Source organism: Onychostoma macrolepis, chromosome 20, assembly GCF_012432095.1.
Source record: "Onychostoma macrolepis isolate SWU-2019 chromosome 20, ASM1243209v1, whole genome shotgun sequence".
NCBI classification, from domain to species: domain Eukaryota; kingdom Metazoa; phylum Chordata; class Actinopteri; order Cypriniformes; family Cyprinidae; genus Onychostoma; species Onychostoma macrolepis.
In genome coordinates, this window is record NC_081174.1 from 18,715,045 (window position 1) to 18,739,715 (window position 24,671).

General features: G+C 37.6%; 5 protein-coding genes and 1 non-coding gene across 11 annotated transcripts; all 6 read right to left on the reverse strand.

Annotated features, from left to right (window-relative positions):
• Nucleotides 1–966: 966 nt before the first annotated feature.
• On the reverse strand, nt 967–2,089 carry grem1a (gremlin 1a, DAN family BMP antagonist). The gene is made up of 2 exons (XM_058756846.1): nt 1,881–2,089; nt 967–1,502 (listed from the first exon to the last, which is right to left on the reverse strand). Exon 2 carries the CDS (start codon nt 1,499–1,501, stop codon nt 968–970), a length of 534 nt encoding a protein of 177 aa, XP_058612829.1. The 5' UTR covers nt 1,502; nt 1,881–2,089; the 3' UTR covers nt 967.
• Nucleotides 2,090–2,216: 127 nt separating this feature from the next.
• LOC131527621 (neuroendocrine protein 7B2) lies at nt 2,217–4,505 on the reverse strand. The gene is made up of 6 exons (XM_058756845.1): nt 4,357–4,505; nt 3,765–3,999; nt 3,482–3,631; nt 3,193–3,305; nt 2,681–2,734; nt 2,217–2,533 (listed from the first exon to the last, which is right to left on the reverse strand). The coding sequence occupies exons 2-6, from the start codon at nt 3,985–3,987 to the stop codon at nt 2,417–2,419; spliced, it is 657 nt and encodes a 218-aa protein (XP_058612828.1). The 5' UTR covers nt 3,988–3,999; nt 4,357–4,505; the 3' UTR covers nt 2,217–2,416.
• Nucleotides 4,506–5,915: 1,410 nt separating this feature from the next.
• actc1a (actin alpha cardiac muscle 1a) lies at nt 5,916–9,464 on the reverse strand. Its single transcript, XM_058756983.1, has 9 exons — nt 9,330–9,464; nt 8,398–8,550; nt 8,134–8,262; nt 7,865–7,975; nt 7,136–7,220; nt 6,879–7,040; nt 6,551–6,742; nt 6,262–6,443; nt 5,916–6,170 (listed from the first exon to the last, which is right to left on the reverse strand). Exons 2-9 carry the CDS (start codon nt 8,524–8,526, stop codon nt 6,027–6,029), a joined length of 1,134 nt encoding a protein of 377 aa, XP_058612966.1. The 5' UTR covers nt 8,527–8,550; nt 9,330–9,464; the 3' UTR covers nt 5,916–6,026.
• A 5,410-nt stretch (nt 9,465–14,874) lies between these two features.
• LOC131527633 (ribonucleoside-diphosphate reductase subunit M2) lies at nt 14,875–19,501 on the reverse strand. Of its 5 annotated transcripts, XM_058756864.1 has the most exons (12): nt 19,352–19,501; nt 19,144–19,262; nt 18,080–18,180; nt 17,807–17,875; nt 16,883–17,029; nt 16,618–16,734; nt 16,407–16,540; nt 16,065–16,159; nt 15,859–15,992; nt 15,658–15,762; nt 15,384–15,497; nt 14,875–15,218 (listed from the first exon to the last, which is right to left on the reverse strand). In XM_058756864.1, exons 3-12 carry the CDS (start codon nt 18,170–18,172, stop codon nt 15,066–15,068), a joined length of 1,161 nt encoding a protein of 386 aa, XP_058612847.1. In that variant the 5' UTR covers nt 18,173–18,180; nt 19,144–19,262; nt 19,352–19,501; the 3' UTR covers nt 14,875–15,065. The 5 variants fall into 5 exon arrangements, with proteins under 5 accessions (XP_058612847.1, XP_058612848.1, XP_058612846.1 ...); XM_058756865.1 differs by lacking the exon at nt 19,144–19,262; XM_058756863.1 differs by lacking the exon at nt 19,352–19,501 and having other exon boundaries at nt 19,144–19,314.
• Nucleotides 16,239–16,374, reverse strand: LOC131527827 (small nucleolar RNA SNORD94). Its single transcript, XR_009267784.1, has one exon. It is a non-coding gene; the product is annotated as a small nucleolar RNA SNORD94 (small nucleolar RNA).
• Nucleotides 19,502–20,772: 1,271 nt separating the features above from the next.
• On the reverse strand, nt 20,773–24,386 carry klf11a (Kruppel like factor 11a). 2 transcript variants are annotated; one of them, XM_058756390.1, is made up of 4 exons: nt 24,221–24,386; nt 23,056–23,301; nt 21,585–22,455; nt 20,773–21,498 (listed from the first exon to the last, which is right to left on the reverse strand). In XM_058756390.1, exons 1-4 carry the CDS (start codon nt 24,248–24,250, stop codon nt 21,212–21,214), a joined length of 1,434 nt encoding a protein of 477 aa, XP_058612373.1. In that variant the 5' UTR covers nt 24,251–24,386; the 3' UTR covers nt 20,773–21,211. The 2 variants fall into 2 exon arrangements, with proteins under 2 accessions (XP_058612373.1, XP_058612374.1); XM_058756391.1 differs by lacking the exon at nt 24,221–24,386 and adding an exon at nt 22,915–22,966 and having other exon boundaries at nt 23,056–23,195.
• Between the last annotated feature and the right edge of the window lie 285 nt (nt 24,387–24,671).

The window sequence follows — 24,671 nt, forward strand, 5'->3', positions numbered from 1 at the left end:
TGTATAACCCAAGCAATGGCTCACCAAAAATTCCTTTGACCATGTTTCCGATATGAATGAATACTGCTCAAAATGAGAAACATTTAAGAGATGTTTATATTAAGTTAGCTCGATCTGTTCTGGGATTTTCACCAGTCTAAACAATTAAGGGTCGAAAAAGGAGTCTGAACATTCGACTTGGAAAAGGCAGTAACTTTATTTTGTATGTTGAGTAACAAAGTTGATTAAAACTTTTTATGCTCATATTAAATCATTACAGAATATTAAAAAAAACAAAGATAATGTACATGTGAAATATTAATATTAAACTACCCTATCAGTTTTAGTTGGATGAACATCACATATTTTTATTGATGACAGTTGTGTTGCTTCATCACATTTTATTGCCATTTAATCACAGTAATATTGTTCCTTTCATAATAAACTCAACACTGTAAAAAGTTTTCATTAATATAAAAACAATTTTCCATGCATTAACTTGTTTTCTGTAATGTTTGTTCACCTAGATTTTCTTCATCAAGTGATTAAAAAGGCAGTAACTTGGCACCACATTTTAGTTTTTACATTGCAGTATGGTATAAAGACCAGGAAAAAAAAATGATGTATTGGATTTTGTGGGGGGGGGGGACTCATTTACATCCATAACTTAATATGTAATGTATCCTACATTACAAATCAAGCCACAAAATAAGCTATTTGCATCAATGCGCAAATCGTGCTCCACACAGTGGAGAAAAAATATAATAATATAAGCATATTTTTAATATGTCACTATTTTATAGTATTATAACTTATCTAACTTGTTTTATAATACATTTAATTGCATAAATTGTATTTATTCAGAATATAAAGGCCACGTTTTGATGACTGAACAAGGAAACAAATCGAGCATGCTCCCACATTATTCAGCTATACGAATTTGTGACTTTTAGACAAAAGTAGCCGACAAACAAAGACGTCAGCGAGTTTAATCCAAGTCGACAGAAGTACAGCGGCACTGTTTGACGCGGCGCACGCGCTTCTTCTTGGTGCTGGGAGTCTGTCCGGGACAAAAGAGCGTGTAAGTAACGGTAGTGAAACTCTTTGGCTTACACACGGAGCACGACTGAAACGCACTGTCTTCTTGATAAACGTGCCGAGGGATGTAGAATGAGTTGCACTGTCCGTAACAAAAGCGGTTGATGATGGCGCGCGGCTGGCACCCGTCCTCGTAGATCATCAGTTTGAGCGGCTGTGTTTTACACCAGTCAAGTTTGAGGTAACGGCGCTCCGTTACGTGTAAAGCCTCCTGGCTGGAGTCCAGCACCTCGTCCCCGACTGAAGGCGGTCCCGTTCCCCTGAAACTGGCCTGCGGTGTCTGCGGTGACTGTTCCGACTGGTTTGGGCTGTATTTATTTGGGTGAGGAATGGCGCCTTGAAATCCCCCGGTTCCCCTGATCCTCGCCGGATTGCAGAGCAGCCACAAGACCACGATAGTGACAGCTAATGCGTCTTTAGTCATCCTTTCACATGAAGAAAGAAACATAACAGTAAATGTCATTAAATATACAGTAATATATGTAGTTTTTTTACTAAAAAAAAAAAATAGAAAGATAATTATTTTTAATAAAATTTGCTATATTGTTTTATATATTTTATCAAAACATTTCATATGAACACAATAACCAAACTTAAAATATGTCAAAACGTATAGTGTAAAAAGTTCACAATCATTTAAACACATTTACATTTTTTATATAACCTATATAAATTCCCTACAAAATTGCTCTCTGCAATACCTCTGGCAGTTCATTTCTATAAACACATTTAAAAAAAAAAAATCACACAGATGTCATTTAAATAGTAAATACAAATATACTCCAGTAGATATGCAGACTTACCTCAGATTAATAATGGTTCAGACTTCTTTACATGGACTGCAGCTATGTTCACAAAGGTCTTTGTGTACCATAACAAACTACAATTAATAATAGGTTGAACCAAATGATCCAGAACTCGGAGTCAGTCAAAATACGGTCTGGAGCTCTGTTCTGAGTGCTGACATTTAAGAGAATGGGGCAGTCCACGCCTCCTCTCAGTCTAAGATCATTCACAGCATTTTGGGGATGGTCCAATGCTTCAGGAGAGTAAGGAAGCTCATGATGAATGCATATTGTGATGTTTGTAATTTAGATGAATCATGAAGTTAAAAATACATGTCTCCAATTATCTGCACATGAACATATACATCATTTTTATTTGAGTAAATAGTATTACAACAAAAGTTGCCCCAAGAGAATAATCATTCATGTTACAGTCACCCTTTGCTGCTCTATTAATAATATGATTAATTTGAATATCACACATAATTAAATGCTGACTTTACTGTGAAACTGGTAAGATTTTCATTGTACAGATTTTATAAATAACACGATGTTCAGGTCTTGATATTGCTTGTAGCAGTTTCAACCTCATCTTCCTCTGGGAAATGTGGCACTGATTTCTTGGCCACCACATTATCCAGCCTCTGTCCCATCAGATATGGATTTGCACTCTGAAACACAGTCAGGACAGATTCTGTGACATTTTTTCTGAAAATACAATATGTATTTGCAACAGTGCTCCATCTAATAATTCATGCGTTTGAGCCTCTACTGATAAAGAAGCAACCAAAAGCTTGACCAAAACATTTATAGCTTACCCTTTTACTTCTTTTTGGCCCACCCTTCAGTTTTTCATACAACAGTCCTTTATTCTGAAAGAATAAAAATAAATATTTAGTGCAGTCAGCTACAGACCAGAATCGTGGGCTATCTTGCTTCATGTCTCACACTGCTCATAATTTATTCGTGGTTAACAATTAATCCTGTGTATTCATAAGACGACATTTGCTGCGTCAGTGTCATTACAGTCACAACCTGTTTACATAATGGTGTTAGCATAGGGCATCCTCATATTATATATTGCTGAAAGTGCTATCAAGTTTTCCAGAATGGACTTTTTGGACTATAAAGGTAAGAATGAAGCGGTCTCTTCTTTACTCCAGTCATCATTTGACATTTGACATTACCTTTACACGGGTTTAAAAGCAGGGTTTACAATGACAGTAACCTGGGGTTAAGAGCAGTGTAAAAAGCCCTTAAATTAATCAATCATTTTATTTAAATGAAATGTCTCCTCCAGCTTCTTTCAAGGTGTCAAGTGTGAACTCACCCACTTTGCGAGTGCAGGGTAGTCATGCTCAGGGTCAAAGAGGTGCTGATGTTTCTGGAATTCTCGACTGAACTCTGCAGTGTCTGGAGAGTTCTCCAAACATCCATCAGCAGCTATTAAAACATCACATTTTTTAAACAAAAAATGTTTAGGCCATTCGCAAAAGTTCAGTTTTCATTCCTTTAGGAGAATATGGTAAACACATTCAATCTAATCAAATATTTTTAATCAAAATGAATGGTGGCACTGCTGTATATTTGTGCATTCGGTTACATTTGGACCAACATACCAGTCTTTCCAAGAGGGCAAGGATTGGGAGGGTCAGGGTAGCCATGGTCCTCGCTGAAGTCTTTGGGAACACCGTCTCCAGTTAACTCTGCAACAATGTTAGGGATGTTCCCATACGGCCCGAGATGCTGGAGTCCCTCGTGGGCACCACCTATTGGACAAAGTGTAAAATTACACATGAAGGCAACCACATAATAAGGAGTAGGCTATTATAAGAACCATCAGTGATAATTAAAATTTTTTAAAACGTGTAATTACCTACAATTATACAGAAAAACTCTTACCTTGTATGCTGAGTGGGCCGACTATGTTGGTGGCCTGGTGCGCGGGATACTCGACCCTGGGCCGCGCGATTCCCAGCTGCTCCATCACACCGTGCAGCAGGCGCTGGATATCCGCCTCCGACACCTGATCCACCGTGCGTGGACTGCGGCCAGAAACGACGGCCATCCCGCTTATAATGACACTCAGAAGAACCGTGTGTGCCATTTTCGGAGCCGAACCCATCGTTGACGTTCACTACACCGACAACACAACACGTAACGTTAGGGTAAAAATTATTTATTCCTGCGCTTTACGCTAAAACGGCGCTTTTAAATAAAGGTAACGTTATACGTTATTTTTTTAAGATTTTATATTCGCCGAAAAACCCATTCTGATGCTTAAGTATTATTATAACTTAAATATTACTGAGCTCTGAGAAAACGCGCATCCCTGTTTGTAACTACGTCACAAGTAAACAGGCTTGATAAAAACATAGGCCGTTATTTTATAAACGCAAATTAAGAAGCACATTCGTATTACAGCAAAATTAAAACCCAGCGTGTTGTAGCTATAGAGAATAAACAGCTAACCAAATTTAAAGAGATAACCTACCATGTAATCTGGATTGAATAAGAGGTTGTCGGGTTCAGCACAGATGCAGTCCTCCTCTTCCTCGCTTCATTTGCTCTGTTGCCAAGCAGCCAATCATCTCACCTCTTGGTTTAGTGACTAGCACATGCTGCTGGGTTTTATTGGGAACGGTAGAAGGGCAAAGTTTAAGAAAATAGACTATAGGCTATAAGGAAAATGCAAAATGTATAAGAAAAATATGTTATTAAATAATAAATAAATCACATGCTATGAGTCGTGTCGTCATGTTCAGATAATGTTATGGACCTGTCAGTTTAATCGAATTATATTATTAATAGCTTAACGTTTACCATGCAAATAGCTTACAATGCAAATACATCAGGTTATTTTTTTCGCATGTAATTCACTCCTCTTTAATATAACCAACAATAATAAAGGCTTAGTAATTCAGTAATTTCGCTGGAAGTATTTTCTCAGGAACATGCATTATTATAATATTTATCATCACCACTGCATTCACATGCAACTCAGAATCTTTTTAACTCGTACTCTGCCTTTTAGTTTATGGTCCACATAATCTACAGTATGTGTGTAAAGTTTTAAGAAGTTTTAGAAACCCTTTGAAACAAATAAATAAAAATAAAAAAATCTCCTAAATAGTTAATAGAATTTAGAATGAATGAACATAACAAATTGAAGGCTGTAATTTTCATTTAAAAAATGAAGGTGATAATTAAAAATAGTGAGTATATTTCATTAAAGAAATTGTGATTCAGTGTTGTATAGAAAATATTGAGGACTTATTACTAATAAAACCAAGAGATGTGTTTTCCTCACTTTTTAAAGGAAATTTAAGCAGTTTTGAGGCTTGAGTTGAGGAACTGATTAAACTAAAAAAAAATTAAGGAATTTACCTATTTATTTTAAGAGAATTATCTCAATTTTGCAGTTTTATTTTAGAGGTGATTGTTAGTTCCCAGCATGCTTTGCATATGACTGGATATGGAGAGTAAATTTTGAAATTAAATGCTATTTTATGTGTTTTTGAGTGAAGGGAAACATCTATTAATGTTTAATGTTCAGTTATGTTTGACATTTGAAAGAGTTTCTGTTGCATTGAAGATTCCATTGTGCAGAAGAGTAGAGCTTATGGTTATGGATCCTACTCCTATAAGGCATTACGCCTTATTCAATCAGCAGTAACTTTGCTAGTGCTATTGCAGTACTTTCCAGTATTTCTCAAGTATTTTCCTACTTGAGCTGTTTGGCTGTATGCAGTCTTTTAAATGTATAAAATAACTCAAAGTCGAATACAAACAGGCCTCACTCAAAATCACAGACTTTTGAGAATCAACTTAAAATAAATGAGCACATTTCACAAATTATATTAAATTCATTGTGTCATAGATTAATTAATTTAGGAGATTTTACATGATTTATTCAGGTAGATTCCATTAAAAAAAATATTAAGTGTAATATTGTTACCATAATTTTTTTAAGTAAATAGCCCGTTCCATTTTTTACAGTGCAGCTCAAAAAACAGTTACATTTTCTTCATCAAATACTCAGCAAGCCAAAAGTACTGTTACACATCACGACTTTTATTACAACAGTACATGTATATACAGCACAAGACACAGTACAAATGCATACGGAGGGTTATTTGGATTGCATTGAAGAGGATTTGAGGTTTAGAAGCACTTCCTGTGGACGATGGAGGGACCTGCCTCATCATACTCCTGCTTGCTGATCCACATCTGCTGGAAGGTGGACAAGGAAGCCAGGATGGAACCGCCGATCCAGACGGAGTACTTACGTTCAGGGGGAGCAATGATCTAGAGGATGAGCATGAGAACATCAATGTAGTTAGACTGTAAAACTACAGCTATAAAAGAAACGAGCTCATTTAGTCGGATGGATGTTTACCTTGATCTTCATTGTGCTGGGGGCCAGAGCTGTGATCTCCTTCTGCATACGGTCAGCAATACCAGGGTACATGGTGGTACCACCAGACAGGACGTTGTTGGCATACAGATCCTTGCGGATATCAATGTCGCACTTCATAATGCTGTTGTAGGCGGTCTCATGGATGCCAGCAGACTCCATACCTGTGAGGAGCAACATTGCAAGCTATGTAAGCGAGGGAACAATTGTGATCTAAAGACAGCAACAGGGGTAATGCAAATAGGTAATCTGAGGCCCAGCCAAAACATACCAATGAAAGAGGGCTGGAAGAGAGTCTCGGGGCAGCGGAAACGCTCGTTTCCGATGGTGATGACCTGGCCATCGGGCAACTCATAGGACTTCTCCAGAGATGAGGAAGAGGCAGCAGTAGCCATTTCATTCTCAAAGTCCAGAGCGACGTAACACAGCTTCTCCTTAATATCACGCACAATCTCACGTTCAGCTATGGAAGAGAAGAGAGTATATTTTATACTGGGAAAAGACAATGAAACATTTATTTTGCCACTTCTTAAGGCCAGGGGAGCTTTTGCTAATTTCTAAACAAGATTCGGCATCAGTATAATTCTTCTAGCACCCACCGGTAGTCACAAAAGAGTAACCACGCTCAGTCAGGATCTTCATCAGGTAGTCAGTCAGATCGCGACCGGCCAGATCCAGACGCATGATGGCGTGAGGAAGAGCATAACCCTCATAGATGGGGACGTTGTGGGTCACACCATCACCAGAGTCCAGCACGATACCTGTAACATGATGCATTGGCATGTTTTACAGATGTTTATAGGAATTAAAACCTATAATGTTACATATTACTTCTAGTGATTTGATAGACACTGACCCGTGGTACGGCCTGAGGCGTACAGAGAGAGCACAGCCTGAATGGCAACATACATGGCAGGGACGTTGAAGGTCTCAAACATGATCTGAAAAGAGAGGAAAATAATAGTTTCCGCCAGGGTTATTATCATTAACTAAACTAAATTCATAAAATAATAACAATTATTTAAAATAAACATTAACTGAAATAAAATATAAGTTGCAAATGCAACATTTCTCATTTTTGTTTAAATTTGAATAATAAAATAACTAAAAATATAAAGATATTTTTTTAGACTAATAAAAAAGACAAAAACACAAAAAAAAATTGCTAGAAATTTAACTAAAACTATTAGCAAAAATTATAATAGTATATCAATGATACTAAAATAACACTGCTTTCGGCACACTTGTAAACACTTGTAAAAACATACTCAAATAGTTTATGGAAACCCAAGGCTCAGAGCAGCCGCAAGGGGGTGCTAGAGCGTCCATGAAGAAGTTCAAAAATTGTGTAATAAATAAAACTCCTGAAAATAATACATAAAATAATTTAAAAATAATAAATAAGTAAATTTTAACTTAATTGTACCATAATAAAGTTGTAATATTTACATTTTTACAGTAAAATGGGTTTGTAAATGTATGGCTGCCATTATATGCTGCCACTGTTTAGGGTCCCTCACAAAGGCATCATCATATTTGGGGTCCGTGACAGAATTTTTTTTTGTAAACCCCTGCATTAGCTTACCTGTGTCATCTTCTCCCTGTTGGCTTTAGGGTTGAGGGGGGCCTCAGTGAGCAGAGTGGGGTGCTCCTCAGGGGCCACGCGCAGCTCGTTGTAGAAGGTGTGATGCCAGATCTAAAAACATTTAAATACGTTAAATTATTGGAGGAATGCAGAGGTGACCAACCACAAGATGTAGCTCACTAACAGAAATAAAATCCCTTTTATATTTGCTTTTAATGAATATAAAAAATGAACAATTCAGCATTCTGTATTAATTCTTTATTTGCTACCTTTTCCATGTCATCCCAGTTGGTGATGATGCCGTGCTCGATGGGGTATTTCAGAGTAAGGATACCCCTCTTACTCTGAGCCTCATCTCCCACATAGCTGTCTTTCTGACCCATACCCACCATCACACCCTAAAGGAAAAGAGTCATGGGTTACCACCAAGCATCTGTAGTTCAAGTTAGTTTGTACAATATGATGATTTTCCACAGCCAATATGCAATATGTTGGCTGGAACCAGGAATTTACTACATGCTTTGGAGGCCCACCTGGTGACGGGGTCTGCCAACAATTGAGGGAAAGACAGCACGGGGAGCATCATCACCGGCGAATCCAGCCTTGACCAAACCAGAACCGTTGTCGCACACGAGTGCGGTAGTCTCATCGTCGTCACACATGATTGGTCTCTATTTAGAATGGTCCTAGGAGAAAGAAAATGTGTTAAGAGAGTGTATAAGTCTGAATAATACAAATAATTGAACATTCATTTTTAAGTATTCAATCAATATATTATGTCTATATATCCTCTACAATCCACTGAAACATTTCTAAGCCTGTATTACAAAACGCAGCATCAGGTAAGGTCAACAAAAGGCCAAAAGCAGCACAGCAGATCCTCTTTAAACTATTTTAGGCATCACGAGCGGAAGCCCCTGACCAAGAGTCCTATCTGTAGCTATTTTACAGTTGTCTGATGACAAATGACAGCAGGGCCTAAGGGTCGTCTCCTCAGCTGTCTAGAAACTGTAAGAGATCCACTGGCAGCATGTGTCAATTCCCTACATCTGTTGATGACTCCCTTTATTAGTGCTTCTTCAAGTCACCCTTATGAGATGTGGTTTCTAACCCAATGAATCCTTTGGTCAGTCAAATACAACGAGTTACAACTGCTCACTTCTTCTGTCCTTCATCACCTCCAGCATTATTTCTTTATGTTAGCAATGGGCAACCATCCATTCTCATACATTTCTCTAGCTACAGCTACAGGTACAGTCACAGAGAATGAGCAATTATATTGTTAGTAGTTTCTGCTAAGACCATCAATGTAAAATCAGCCAATTATCCACCATCTGCATCAACAATTCCAGAGATTAATGTTCCTTCCCATGTAGGAGATGAAGTGTTGGGTTATTCCTTTTCATATCTGTCTCTATTGTCCCTGAAGTAGTCCATAGAGATAAAGGTAGTAGCAAACACTCACCAAGTTGTAGCACAAGACTGGGGTTTCCGCTGGGATGAAGGGCATGGGAGAAGGATGCCTCTTAAATATGCTAGTGATGGGGGGGCTGGGGTTCATGGGCGGGATCTGGAGTTCACACAAGACCAAATAAGAGATGCTAGAAAATGGCCCATAGCCAGTATATCCTGTACTCCGTGGACTTTTACTTGATTACCAAAATGGACAGATGTTTCTTAAGAGGTGACAGATCCTCTTTGAGAGCAAAATAAGCAGTGGAAAACTTGTTATGATTTCAGAGCCAAATGGAAGGCCGACAAAAGTCAATACTATTCTTAGATTGTTCTCCATATCTTTTAACATATGATGTAAAGTCATGTTCTGTTATTTGTGTGACAAAAAAAAAAAATAAAATAGTGCTTTATGATGATGTATTGTTGAAGGATGTGATTTAATCATAAAGAACAGTATTGTTTTCTATGGATGTGGCTAAAGCAAAAATGTTCATGTATATTACATGATGCCATTCTTATAAGGATAATGATTATTGGACAATATTAGAGTTTTTATTGTTGGCAGATATTGAAAATTTGGTTGTGCATTTTTACATTCAGATGACCTTTGCCATCATCTAACTAAATTAATCTTTTAAGACACTAATAATTTGATAACACTGTTGAAATGTAGCAAAATTCTAAATTAATATCCATTTTTCATGATGCTGAAATTCCAATACTGTATGTTTTTGTATTGTTAACTCAAACTAAAACTGTAAAAAAAAAAAATAGAACTATCCAATATTACTGTATATTGAAAAACTTAAACTTAAAAAAATCACAAACAATGCCTTGGAAAATAACAAAACATAGTAATATTAATTTGAAGCTCAAGAAATAAAATGACTATAACTAAAACTAACAAAAATGAGGCTAAATAGATATATTAAAAACAAATAAAAAATCACAAAATCACATAACAAAATTATTAAAGCTTTAGCCAAAATAGAAAATGGAAAATATTAAAATAAAAAACATTCCAAATATTAATGAATACTAATAGCATATAAATATAATGAATGAAATTTACTTGTAGCATTTAATTTTTATAGTTTTATTTTTAACTTACAAAACAGACAAAACAGTACATAATTTTAATATTGACCATTTCTTGTCCAATAATAATTGTATCTACCAGAATATTAATATTATTTAAGCATAAGACAATAGCACATGAAAAAGAACGCCATTATACACACACAAAATGTACAAATAACATGTTGAAATGTTCATGTTAAGGTTTTAGCTACTATTTGCACCAATAAGAATGTCAGCAAAGAACACATCATGAACAATATACAACTATATGTGTAATGTCACTGTGACATACAGTGTCAAAAAATTATTTAACTTCACAGGCATTTGGAAGACAGAGGATGTAACACTAGATGTGTGGGGTCGCATAGGAGCTAGACCTGAGTAACACCACCTTTGTCAAATGGCCTGGGCCCTGGTATGCGATTGGGCCCACAACATGCCAGACAGCTGAGAGGTGTGGGGGGTGTTAAGAAGGACCCGTGTCCTTTCTCTGCAACTGCTGTTCTCTGATTGGCCCAGCTCTGTCCTTTTAGGGTCATGTTGAGTGACAGGTGCTCCTGGATACACATCAGTGCTGCTCCTCAGTGCTGCTTGCTTGGCTCCAACTCCTTATTTGTCACCTTCTCCCCCATTATCTCTTTCACTCAACACTATGAGAAAACAACCTTGCTATGATGAGAACGGTTTTTGGTAAATGCTAGTTTGATTCTACACATGTACTTTGGGTCAAAACATGCATTTCATAAATGATTCATTTTCTTTCAACATCTTAGAATGACCATTTGGCGTTAAAGGTGGCATTGCCTCCTGTTTTGGCGTGTGTTTGTTATCTTGTGTTGTTTCAGGCTTGGTGAACAGTAGATAATGTTCTATTTGTGATCCTCAAAGCTCCAGCCTGACTGAAAAAGACCGTGATATCAGTGTGATAGTATTTTCTAACCTTTTGTTATCAGATTTCTGGAGTTTCTTAGACCCTTCGGCTTGCTGTGCCAAAGTTGGATTATGTGTGAGCATTTTTGAGCACCATAAAGTTTAGGCCTCTTTGTTAATGTGCTATTATTAGCCGTTTTTCATGCTAGCTTGATAGATATCTACAGAACACAATCCATTCGGATTCCCTTGAACCCTCATGTACCGTGACCGATACTGGCATCTTATTATAGCTCTGATGATGCTGTCTACCAAAACGAGATCATTGCTAATGGTTTCTTTGCGTTTATACTGTGTGAATTAGCATCTCTCTGGTGAAAACCACGCTGAAAATGTGGTGTTTAGGTGTCCCAGTTGCGCTATTAATGTACAGTAACAGTTGTAATTCTACTGTGGCAATATTTACTGGGTTGTGATCTATTAGCGCTGCTGTGTGGGAGGCCCAGTGGTCAAACAAAGCAACCAACACACACAAGCAATTTGACAGGGTCCTGTCTCCTTAAAAGGGCATGGAGGAGACACAGGATTTGCCTGTTTCAGACAGCTGCGCTTACCAGTAGACCCCCAACTGGAGAGCGGCAACTGTTAGGCCCAAATGCTTTTTAACATTCATTATATTGGGAACAATGGTTTGTTGATCAACCTGTCTGTGACACGACCCTGCTGGGCCATACCAGAGAGTGATGTGGATTATATGCAGGGCTGATGGCAGCTACAGTGTTCAAGGATGTAGGAATGTAGGAAATACACTATTTGAAGTTGAATTCACTTCAAGTATCAAATGTGAGTAAATAAAAGATGAGTAAACATTGTGCTATTTCCATAAACCCAACAATAAATGACAAAATAGCTAAAGAAAACAGCATGTTTTTGCTAAAAAATAAATAAGACAGAGAGAGAGAGAGAGATTAAAAAAAATAATAATAATTTCTTGCCAGTAAGCAAGTATTAAGTATTATTGATGTTATTATTGTTACCTAAAACTTTATTGAAATAAATCTGAAATAAAATAAATTATACATATTAGATGAAAAACTAAAAACAAAAATGAGAAACATGCTGAAATAAAATGTTTAAACTGAAATACTATTACATATAAATGTACACATTTAACAAAGCTGTTAAAATATAAAAAAACATGACAAAAGCATGAAAAACCTAAAACAAATAACAGAAGCACATAACAAAATAACTAAATGACAACTGAAAATACACAAAAAAGCAAAATATTTAAAAAAATCTAAATATTAATAATTACTAATAAATCAATCAATAAATACTATAATAGTATATAAAAGTACTAAAATAGCACTAAAATATATTTAAAAATAAAGTCACACTTTAAGGTCTGCAAATTTTGCCTCATTAAACTCCTAATTTGCTGCTTATAAATAGTAAGGTAGTAGTTATTGTTTAGGTTATTGGGCTATTGAGTAGGGTTAAGGGATCTAGAATATGTGACCCTGGACCACAAAACCAGTTTTTTTGAAATTGAGATTTATACATCATCTGAAAGCTGAATAAATAAGCTTTCCATCGATGTATGGTTTGTTATGATAGGACAATATTTGAAAATCTGTAATCTGAGGGTGCAAAAAAATCAAAATATTGAGAAAATCCTCTTTAAAATTGTCCAAATTAAGTTCTTAGCAATGCATATTACTAATTTAAAAAATTAAGTTTTGATATATTTACGGTAGGAAATTTACAAAATATCTTCATGGAACATGATCTTTACTCAATATCCTAATGATTTTTGGCATGAAAGAAAAATCGATAATTTTGACCCATACAATGTATTGTTGGCTATTGCTACAAATATACCCGTGCTTCTTATGACTGGGTTTGTGGTCCAGGGTCACATATGGTCGTGCAAAATGACAGTAATATGTGCAGGAATATGGCAGTAATTTACAGTATAAGTACTAATAAACAGCCAATATGCTAGTAATTTGCATGTTAGTTAATAGTGAGAATTGGTCCTTAAAAGGTGTTACCATAAATAAATAGTAGTAGTAACAGTAGTAGAGGTAAAAACATTTGCCAAAAAAAACCCTTCAAAGTAAAAATTGCAAACAAATGTTTTGGGGGGAAAAGGCAAAAGACAAAGACGACACATGAGAGAAAAGATTTTGTGAGAAACAGAGTCAAGACATGGCTTTCATAGAAAACAGATGCATCACTTTGGTGTAATTGTTTCTATATACAAGTCTGGCGAGTTATTTCAGTGATTTAGTGTCTGATAACAAGATCTACTGTGTGTCGATGTGTCAGCTATAGCAGCTGTTGTCAGCAAAGGACTCTTCAGAATGGACCGCTGACAGGCACGCTAATGAGAAAACCCCATATAAATTATCTTCATAGTAATGTACATGTCCCAGTCAATCGCTGTTCATATTCAGACACTCATATCGGCCCTGACAGGAAGACTCAGATGTTCATGACTATTCATCATTGTGTTTTTGCAGTTCTTACAGCAGCACAGATCAACTGACAAGTCGGTGACAGTTGTTCCACACTCCAAAATAGAAATATGCAATAAGAGAAAATATAACACTAGTTTTAGAATGTACAAAAGAAAATTGATTATGCAAATACAAGCATGAATATTTTGAACAATTTAGCTATATTAAAGCAGGTCAGACAATGTTATCTCTTTTCTAGGTTGTTTAAGGAGTGTTTTTACAACTTAAAAGTTCATGCTGTCCCATGCAGAAATTGTTTTCAACATCCTGAGAACATTTAGAGGAGAACAACCGGTCATCAGCTCATGCCAGGAGTGCTCTAGATAATGACTACTATAAATATATGGAGTGCTCTAGAAGTTTCCATGTCAGCAATGCTGCTCATTACAGGTGTGTATAGAGAGAAACATTTCATCCACTCAGTGTACTAAAACATTAAGTCTCAATTAAACTTGAGAAGTTAAATTTTCAGGTTGGAAAAAAAAAAGTAGTGAATTTTAAATAGACCATTTATTGATCAATAACTACTAGCTCATTGTATCAAACTGACTTTCAACATAAGTTATGAACTAATAATATGGAAAACAGCCTCCAGTGAATTTCTCTTGACTTTTCACCATACCTCATCTTGAAAACAGAGGGAGACATTTAAAAAATAAAAAATAAAAATAAAAAGTGGTTGACGTCAGCAAGCCTGCTCCAGTTGGGCAGATGCTGTAAAGCTTCACAGCAGCTGAAAGAATTTATCAAGCCTGTGTAGGCAAAAGGCAAAACTTGCCAAATGATACATTACCTTTCCTGGAAGCTGATCACACTACACCAACATGGACATATTACACTCATGTTCAATGGAACAGTTGAAAAGTACTTTTGTCTTAAATGACAGTAAATTACCCATTTACCAAGTGACCTGTAACAAAGGAACTTCAGCACCAATTAAGTCTATTTATTTTATTTAAAAATAAAAACCCATTTGCAGTAAACCGATGCACATTACAATAAAAATGAGAAGAGTTGTAAACAACCATTTCTGGTCTTCACCATGCCCAAAAGACAAAGCAAAGAAAAAGCAGCAGCAAGTAGAGTGGTTCTTTTTATTATTATTTAAAACAACAAAAATAAAAAGACATTAGTATTAGATTTAAAAAGGAAAGTTTAAGAAACAAAACAAAAAAAAACCCATGTAAACAAACTGTAGAAATAAATTGAGGTTGAAACTCCTCAGTCCAAAGAGTTCATAGTTTGTCCATTAATGCACTCAGATTGAGTCTCTAAAAATCAGCATCCAGTCTGAAAGCGTTATCTGTGGGTCCGGACATGACTCCCATCCGCTGGTACTCGCCGACTCGCTTCTCAAAGAAGTTGGTCTTACCCTCCAAGGAAATGTTCTCCATGAAGTCAAAAGGATTTTCCACTTTATAGACCTAGAAAGCAAATTTAAAAATTTCAAATTACAATTCCATCTGTTAAAATGAAAGCATAGAACAATGCTACTGACCTAAGGTCATTCACAAAGACTATACTGCCACCATGAGCAGAGATGTAAATCTACCACACAAAAAAAAAATTAAAAAAAACTCCAACTCTACCTTGTCGAATCCCAGCTCCAGCAGAAGTCTGTCAGCCACAAACTCAATGTATTGCTTCATCAGGTCACAATTCATGCCAATAAGCTTTACTGGCAGAGACTCAGTCAGGAATTCCTAGTAAGTTAAAGAAATTAGATTTGCTTCACACCAATAGGATGCATTTCTCTGAGGTTACAGTATAGCTTTTACACACAAATCCAAAGCAACAAAGACCATCACTGAAAACCATAAAGGTTGAACCCCTGAAATGTATATGGCATTAAAGTATACAAACCTGTTCAATTTCAACTGCATTCATGATGATTTTCTTTACTGTTGCTTCTGAAGGTTTGTTGACCAAGTGCTTGAACATGAGGCAGGCAAAGTCACAATGAAGACCCTGCAAGGATAAGAACAAACGTTAAGACATCTTCAACTTTCACACCACTTACAAACTTATTCATACCAGTGTTAGGGTGCATCTCAAAATGGTTACCTCATCTCTGCTGATAAGTTCATTGGAGAAGGTGAGTCCAGGCATGAGTCCTCTCTTCTTCAGCCAGAAAATAGAAGCAAAAGACCCGGAAAAGAAGATTCCTTCCACAGCAGCAAAAGCTACCACTCTCTCCCCTGAAAACAGACTTGTTAGCTCAAACCATTTAAAATAAAAATATGCAATAATAGTATATTAATGCAACATACCATATTGTGCATTTTTGTCACCAATCCAGTTAAGTGCCCAGTCAGCCTTCTTCTTTACGCAAGGCATCGTCTCAATGGCATTGAAAAGAAATTCTCTACAAGACAAAAATAAAAACACTTCATTAGTGAGCCAATGTCTAAATATACAGATCATAATTAGACAAGCATGTTTATGGAGCTCAGTTAAGGCGATAGTCTCGTGCTGACGCCCTACAACCAGCTGACCACATGTCCACTGATCTTGAGCAGTCAACACTCAGCTCCCATGATCAGCTGAGGTCCGTACCCCTGCGCCACTCATCATTGCCCCAAATAACTCCAACATCATTTCCGAAAGCTCACCTCTCTTTGGAATCTTTGATGTAGGTGTCAATCAACAGACTGTACATTTCAGAGTGGATGTTTTCCATGGCAATCTGGAAACCGTAGAAGCAACGGGCTTCAGTCACTTGGACTTCCTGAGTAAATCGCTCCACCTAGAGCATCACAGAACAAGCGATTAGAATCGAGTGGCTTTTTACATTGGTTTGCACAAGCTTGCCTCTGAACTCACCAAGTTCTCATTGACAATGCCATCACTCGCAGCAAAAAAAGCCAAAACATGAGAGATGAAATATCTCTCCTCATCTTTCAGGGACTCCCAGTGCTTGAGGTCTTTGGACAGGTCAACCTTGGAGAAAATAAAATGCAAAACTTTCAAAATGCTGCAATTTAAAAACCAAAGTAAGTGTGCCAGCAGCTTTGATGCCATTTAAGACCCGTAAGAATATGGGAAAATTTAATATCACCTATGGGATCAAATGTATTTTGAAGCTCACCTCCTCTGCGGTCCAGAAAGAGGCCTCTGCCTTCTTGTACATCTGCCAGATGTCATGGTACTGAATTGGGAAAACGACAAAGCGGTGGGGGTTGTCCTTCAGAAGGGGCTCCTCCTCCACAGCTCCTTTCTTAGCGTTTGTCTGCTTCTTAAAAATTAAAAGGTAAAACTTTAGATTTGCCAACAAACCAAAATGGCAAGTGAAAGTCTAACAGCCATTGTGAATGGGAGGAGCACAATTCTTATTACCCTTACTACTAAAATTCTTATATATTCGTCACATGGACTTGAAAACCAAAATGATTACACTCATTTTTCCTAACAAAAACAGTTTGGAACAGTTTCTTTGTGGCTTTTATACGTCTGGGTCCGTTTCATTCATCTCTCCAGGTGATACTACTACTTCCGGGCTAGTTTTCCCATAAAAAAAAAAAAAGAAAAAAAAAAAAAAAGTGCTCTTCCGTTTAAGCAGATAAAATTCGCTATAAAAACAATATGGTCATATAAGCACTGTCATACAGAATAGGAGTATTTTCATATTTACACGCATGTTTTCACATCAATTCTGCGTCGTTTAGCCTAAGTTACACAACATAAAATCAGCTCCAGCTACTGACCCGCCAAAACAAGGTATTACCTAATAAATTAATTGGCTCAAAACACTAAATAATCCCCATTTTAAATGACCATATGTCATGGGCTTCAGTAGATTTGTTTTACGAGCTATTGTTCCTAGTAAAGGCCAGGATTGTTTGGATTGACCAGCCCAACTTGGCGCGTTCTGAATCCGCCAAATTTCATCTACCACGTTGAAGACATCGCTCGAGAAATCACTGATCATTTAAAATGGTATATATTTCACATGCATTGATGTATTAATCCAGAAGAAACGTGCAAGAATGCAGTTAAAGTGAGCATAATTTACCTCTGAATCATCAAAGATTTTGCGCGCCGTTTTGGACGCCAGGATTCTGGAGGAGTTCAGACTGGGCGGCTGAGGACAAAACAAATCACCCATTTAGTTCTGTAGCACGATGAACTGTTTAACATTTCTCCTTTAATTAAACAAAAGTGACATTTCCACTAAAGTGCGGAACTTGGTATTACTCTAGACGCCTAAAATGTAAAGCATCTCAGTACAAGTCTTAGAAGTATTATAATACATTACCTAAAATAATAATAATAAAAATTAACTTACCGTGTTTTCTTTGTCCACCAAGGACATGTTATTGATTTTGGCAGAAACAGCGTTTTCATTCTTAGTTTTGAGTGGAGAACGAGTCGACAGCATTGTTAAAGCTTTAAGTGTTAGGTAAAACAGAAAATTTGATAAGTTAAGAAAAATGAACAACTTCTAAAACAAAGTAAACTACAAATAAATAAAATGGAAGAGCATAAGCTTAAAGATCTACAGTCCAGCTGGAGGGAAGAAAACGAACGGTGAATGCCGGGGATTCTTTTATATTCGATTCTTGGCGCTCATTCTCAGCCAATAAGAAAAGGGCAAACTTCACCGCTTTGTTTGGTCCTTTTAACTCTCTCATCAGATGAACCAATCAGAATCCTCCAAGACGTCACGTGAGAGTTACGCCTCGCGAGAAATTCAAACGAATTGGGGGATGCGAAGTGTTACACAAACTGGTTTAAAAAGGCGCGAATATGAAACAAAAGCTATGTAATATCACTTTTTTTTTTCTTTTTCTTTTTACAAACCATTTAATTTAATTTGCATTTTGTAAACGAAATACTTTGTAAGAAAATAAAATGTGTGTTCAAGTTAAGAGCCTACACAAGAAAAACATTTACAGACAATAGTATTTTTGTTTACACTTTACATTAATGAGTTGCCATTATTTACAATTCCTTTTGAACAGAACAAGGTTAATGAAACTGACATGTAGTGCCGATGAAACCACTAACGTTACTAACTTAAAGTCGAGACCGACTGCAGTTCTCAGTCACACACAGGTACCACATCAAACAGCGCACAATAAACATTATTTAGGTAAAACAACATCTCCCGTGGTATTTGGGGAAAATGCGTTTTTAAAGTGCCCCTTTTTATAACGTCGCAGCCACAAATCCAAAGTTATTTTCAAGGACAAAACCCTCCCGAAAGGAAGCAATGGTTTGGCGCCAGATTTGATAAACAATCAAAATACATAGTTTCAACCCTTCAGTCACCCGGAATACATCGAAAAACCCTAAATAATCATTTTTAATGGTGAACACAAAACTAGACGTGATCTTTGATATTACTACCTTCATAAAATCATCCTATTGACGTGGCGAAAATGTTTTGTTCCCCTTCTTCTTGTTTCTCTCGTCCGCAAACACAAAGATCATGTTGGGCATCATTAATTAGCATGCTACATAAGTGTCTAAAAAGAGAGATTTTAAGTATATGCATTTTATTGGCGATTAAACTTTACACCACAACAAACTATCAGCTGTTAAGACAGTTGCTTACCACAGCCAAACCAAAACACGAATTCCTACGAGCTTTGAGATTAATTTAAAGATCTACATTAAAAACAATAACCCAAATAGTGTTTGAAACGTATTTTGCAAAAAGCAAAAATATCGAAATCCTTTTTTTTTTTTTTTGGTTCCATAACAAAAACATTTTCAGGACGCGGGAGTCGACAAAGAACAATAAAAACGCCCAAGAGGTCACTGCCTGGGATAAAATACAGCATGCTTTTGAGATACTGCTCTCTCGTGGCGGGAGGACAATAACCACACGTTTGATGATACTTTTGTTTCAACCTCAACTCACCAAATAAATTATGGTAACAAAGCGATACATTTGTGTTAAGGAAAAAACTGCATACATGTCTTTTTCATAATATTTACTCTCAGACGACATTATTTACTTAGTTATTCGTGTAATAGTTTGTTCTGTGTTTTGACTGAATAATAATACAAATAGAATAAAATACTACAACCTAAAATAAAGATATAATAAAAATAATTCTTAGCTACTATGAAATCACCAGATGCGATAGTACTGGATAGCACTATGAACCCTGCTGTGGAAATAAAACAAATCCTCGTACAGTTAGATCATACAGTAAACTGCCTCTAATGCTAAAGAGTCCAGCAGGGGGAGCGCCTCGCCTCTGTTTAAATTGGCCGTTTGCGAGACATTAAAATGAATTGTATGCATTTGCGAAAAGTTGCTAAAATGCTATTATTGATCATATATAACAAACAACTAATGGTCAAGTGTGAATATGGCATCAAACTGGTTCTCCACAAGATAAAAAGACTGTTCACGTAGGCCATCGTCGAGTCCATTTTGCTTACACTTTAGTTTAGATAATTATCATTAAAACAGAAAAAAAAAAGGTATTTTAAATCAACTTTCAGTGTATTAACAGTATCTTTTGTTTTTTTCTTTTTTCGTTTGGAAATATCGGTCAGTAAGGCAAATGGGCGGAGACCAAGACTTGTCAGTCAAGCTGCTGTTTCCATTTATACAACTTGTCATCCACTGTGATTGGTCGCGCCCCCTAACCGCTCCACAATGAAGCAATGTGATTGGACGAGGTTTGTTTCTGGGTGCAGTGGGGTGACAGTGTTGAGAATTGATGTTGAGCTGGTGTTGTGTAACTGTGTCGTAACGCCAGTTCATGGCTATGTAATGATTCTATTGTTTTCCTTTCCTACGTTTTACACGTTGTGTAACGCTTGTTTATATTACGTGTAACGTTTTTTTGTTGTTGTGTAATTTCTAAATTTAATCCGTTTTAAGTGTTTTTTTGTTGTTGTTGTTGTTTTTAGATTAAGCCGTGTGTAATGGCTTAACATGTTTTTTAAATATATTACTGAGGTCTCAAACTCAGCTCAATAAAAATATCAGAGGTAACAAATAAAACAAATTCTATATTCTTACTACAAATGTTTATTATTAAATAATATGGAATATTGCAGGTAGTATCGCATACAGGAATACTGTCCAATTAACAGAAGTAACATTAATAACATTTATTCATATATCAACAATAAATGCAAATTTGAATACACGTTACATTCATATAGATAGGGATATTTATATACAACTATACAACAGTAAAGAGAAAGTAACAGATGAACTGATGCAAAGACTTTGGCAAAGGGAGTAAATACATATTGGGAGACATAACTTATATAAAAGTAAACAAGAATTCCTTATAAACAACCATGATTAAAATAAAAATCCAGTGCAATGTCACATTGTTTTATGTACATGGATGTGTAGCAGCCTTGGTTTTCTTGTATTTCCCCTGTTAAATGGTCAGTGGGATATTGTCCTGAGGTGACTGAGGTGAGTGGTCTGAGTCTTAACCTAGTTTGAGGCAGGAAGAAGCACACTAAGGGGCATGGAAGATGGTGCTTGGGAAGTGGCCATTTTGTTCACATCGCGAACTTCATTAGGCCATGCTGCGGACCTCTTGGTTGTCATGTGACGTCGTGCGTGTTTGGTCAGGTGGTCGCTTCGCATGAAACGACGCTCGCAGACAGGACAGACAAACTTCTTTTCACCCGTGTGTGTCCGGCGATGCCTGGACAGTTCATCTGAACGGGCAAATTTTTTGTCACACCCTTCCCAATGGCAACTGAAAGGCTTCTCACCTGAGATACAGAAAAAGATGATCAACATCCATATTTTATGGGTGCAGCAATCTATTAGAAAAAAAACATGCCAGATAGATACAAACCTGTATGGGTTCTCAAATGAGCCTTCAAATGGGAACTTTTGAAGTAAGTCTTCTTGCATCCTTGGAAGTTGCAGACGTAGTTCCGCCTGCGCGAGAAGTCAGATTGTGTCACTCCGCCGCTCTGACCTGAGGGCACGTAGACTGGAGCGGGTGCCAAGGGCAGAAGCTTCGTGTTCCCAAGCGTAACAATGCTCTGCTGGCAGGTGGAGGATTGGGATACCTGAGACTGCGGGACAACAAACATCACAGTGCCCTGAGCCACAGGTGAGCCCACCAGAAGAGGTTGAGAATGTGGAAGAATGTGCTTCGACCCTGTGGCCTGCATATGAACTGGAGTCTGAACAAATGCAGAAATGATTCCAGTCTGCCCGTTAACAGGAAACACCTGACAGAGCACCGGCGGGCTGGATATGGGCGACTGAGGAACAGCAGACTGTGATGTTGGGATAGCAATGCCCATGGAGTGAGGAGAAGGGGACGTTCTCTCCGTTTCTGCAGTGTCACATGGGCTACTGCAGCTTTGCAGTTCTGCTGTGAGGTTGGCAATTGGCTCTGTGTGCTGTAGAGGGATTTCTGAGGAACATGGCTTCTCCTGCCCTGTGGTCTGAGATGGAATGTTGTGGTCCACGGATCTGTCGGCGGTGTGCCGTATAACGCTGGTGGCTCTGCGAAGTGAGGGCTGTTCTGTCGGTGGAGCTGGGTTGAGCAGGACTGTGGTGCTGGGATGCAAGTTGACGTGACATGCAGCCCTGTTGGTCAAGGCTGAGCATAGTCTGGGATGTGATTTGAGACCTGAGCAGGCCACTGAGGTACTGAGAACCGCTGTGCCTGAAGTTTCTGCAAAGCTTGGGCTGTGGGGAGGGGTCATGCACTGTCGGAGAGAAGAGATTTGCATTGAGCATTGGGAATTGCCTTTAATTCACTACACAACTTCTACCCAGATTTTTGGCCCAATTTTAAACCTGGACGAGTTGACGCTAGTTCCCAGAGTCACAGTCAGTCCGATTTTACAGAAAATCAAATAAGTGTGATGGGCACAGACTCTGATTTTTTAACTTCAGACTAAGAGTCCATCCAGTTGGAGGATATCAAATATATTATTTGTGCCAATTTTAGAACATATATTGTTTTCATTTTAATGCATCTCTTAGTTTCTGTGCGAGTTTGTATTATTTGTAATGATTTCATAGTCGTAGTCCCCTATGATATCCAGTTTTTCTCTGCAACCATTTTCAAAGTCGGCAACTGTATGATGCCTAGTGTTTTAAAATCTGTTTTGATTTGAAAAGTCATGTAGTGTATTCTTGCCATTAACAACACTATACTACACCTTCAAGATGATTTAGGCCATAACAGCTTTCGCTTCAGCAGCATCCCCAAGCCTTTTTCAGAAATATGTATTTATAATGCTCATTAAGAACTAGAACAGTGTCCATTTTTATTTCTTTTCTTTTTTTAAAGAGTCACTCACCAGTGACGAGAGGGAGACCAGGTCTTTAGGGGACTCGTTGAGTTCAGTCTGCAAAGGGAGAGAATCGCAAGAGTCTGAGGTGGGTGTCAGTGGGCGAGGCTTGTGCGTCCTCTGGACCCAGGAGCTCATGCAAACCAAAGCCTCTGCAGCCTCCAGGTCATTGTATTCCAGAGTGGAGGAGCAGGACTTCTCACTGTCATGCCTGTTTCTCTCCATCATCACCTCACAGATGTCCACAAGACTGGACTACGGATTGGAAAAAGCACATTTGTCATTTTAATGCCACAGTTGCTGAGCTACAATAACACTGAATATGAGTTGACACTATCACTGTATGAAATAAACTCAATGTAATTGTATGATATACAATAAAAGTGGCAAAATGTTGTTCGTCTTGCATCTGCTGTAAATAGCTTCTGCCATTCATAAGCAAAGAAAGGGGCCCCAGTACTGGTCGACTACACCTACCTAGAGCCTTGCACAGCGTTAACCATGAGCTGCTGGGAACCTCCCATTGCCAAATATAGATTTAAGAGTGACGTGCACCCAACCAAAGCGCCATGTGAGTGTGCCATGCAAAAAGTATCATCCAAGGGTGGAAAACCATATCAAGGCATATTGCATTCATGTTACTCTTTTTGTCATAACGGAGCCTTTATGATATACCAAGAGTGATAGAAACAATGCACAACGTTGTTGTTCAAATAACACAAACAAACAATGCATTCTAAAATAACTGACAATTTAAAGCAAAAAATGAAATGTTCAAACTCAAGTATGTTCAAGGTTCAAATAAGGTCGCAAGCAAATTAAAAATATATATATAACAGTTTTAAGGTAAAGTAGCACTGCAGCTTAACGCAAGGAGGGAAATGCACAACAATGATTGCGGCAAACGGTTCGTCATGACTTAATTTAATTATAGCAGTGTAACACAAAGAATGTTGCTCGTTGTTGCAAGTGTCAAGAACATCAAATATGTTTTTATGCGTGTAAACAGAAATTATAAACATTGCTCTGTTCAAAGTCAACTGTTCTCCGTCAAAGAGCATGAAATTATTTTATATGGGTCGCAGTTTAAAGCAAAAGCGGATGTCATTAGTGGGTCAATGCGCAAAAACTAAAAAGTAGCAATAAAACCACTTTGGCAATATAATCAACTCACCCGGCCGGAGTCAGGAGCAAAATTCAGCATATGTGTAGGTCTATGGAAAGCAACGGGAAGACAGCTTTGATACGAACGAAGCCTCTTCACATAAGTCTAACCACTTTTTACAGCAAGGTTCAACCTCAGCTGAGTGAATCAGAAGCGCAAAAAAACAACAGAAAGAAAAAAAAAAAACAGAAACAAAATTCAGAGCACTCTGGCGGGTGGTAACATGTTACCAATCAAAAACAAAGGTGTAGCAGGAAGGGACCAATGGGAAAGCAGGCAGCGCGTGATCAGTACGTGATCGCTCGCTGATTGGCTGAAACGGGGTGCGTGGCTGTTGGGGGGCGTTACAGAGGAGTCAGCGGTGTCAGAGTAAACCCGGTGAACCCAGTGCTGGAGAACTGGGGGAAAGGTCGGCGCGGAGAACCAGCGGAATCGTGAGATACTCGCACGCGTCTGGCTA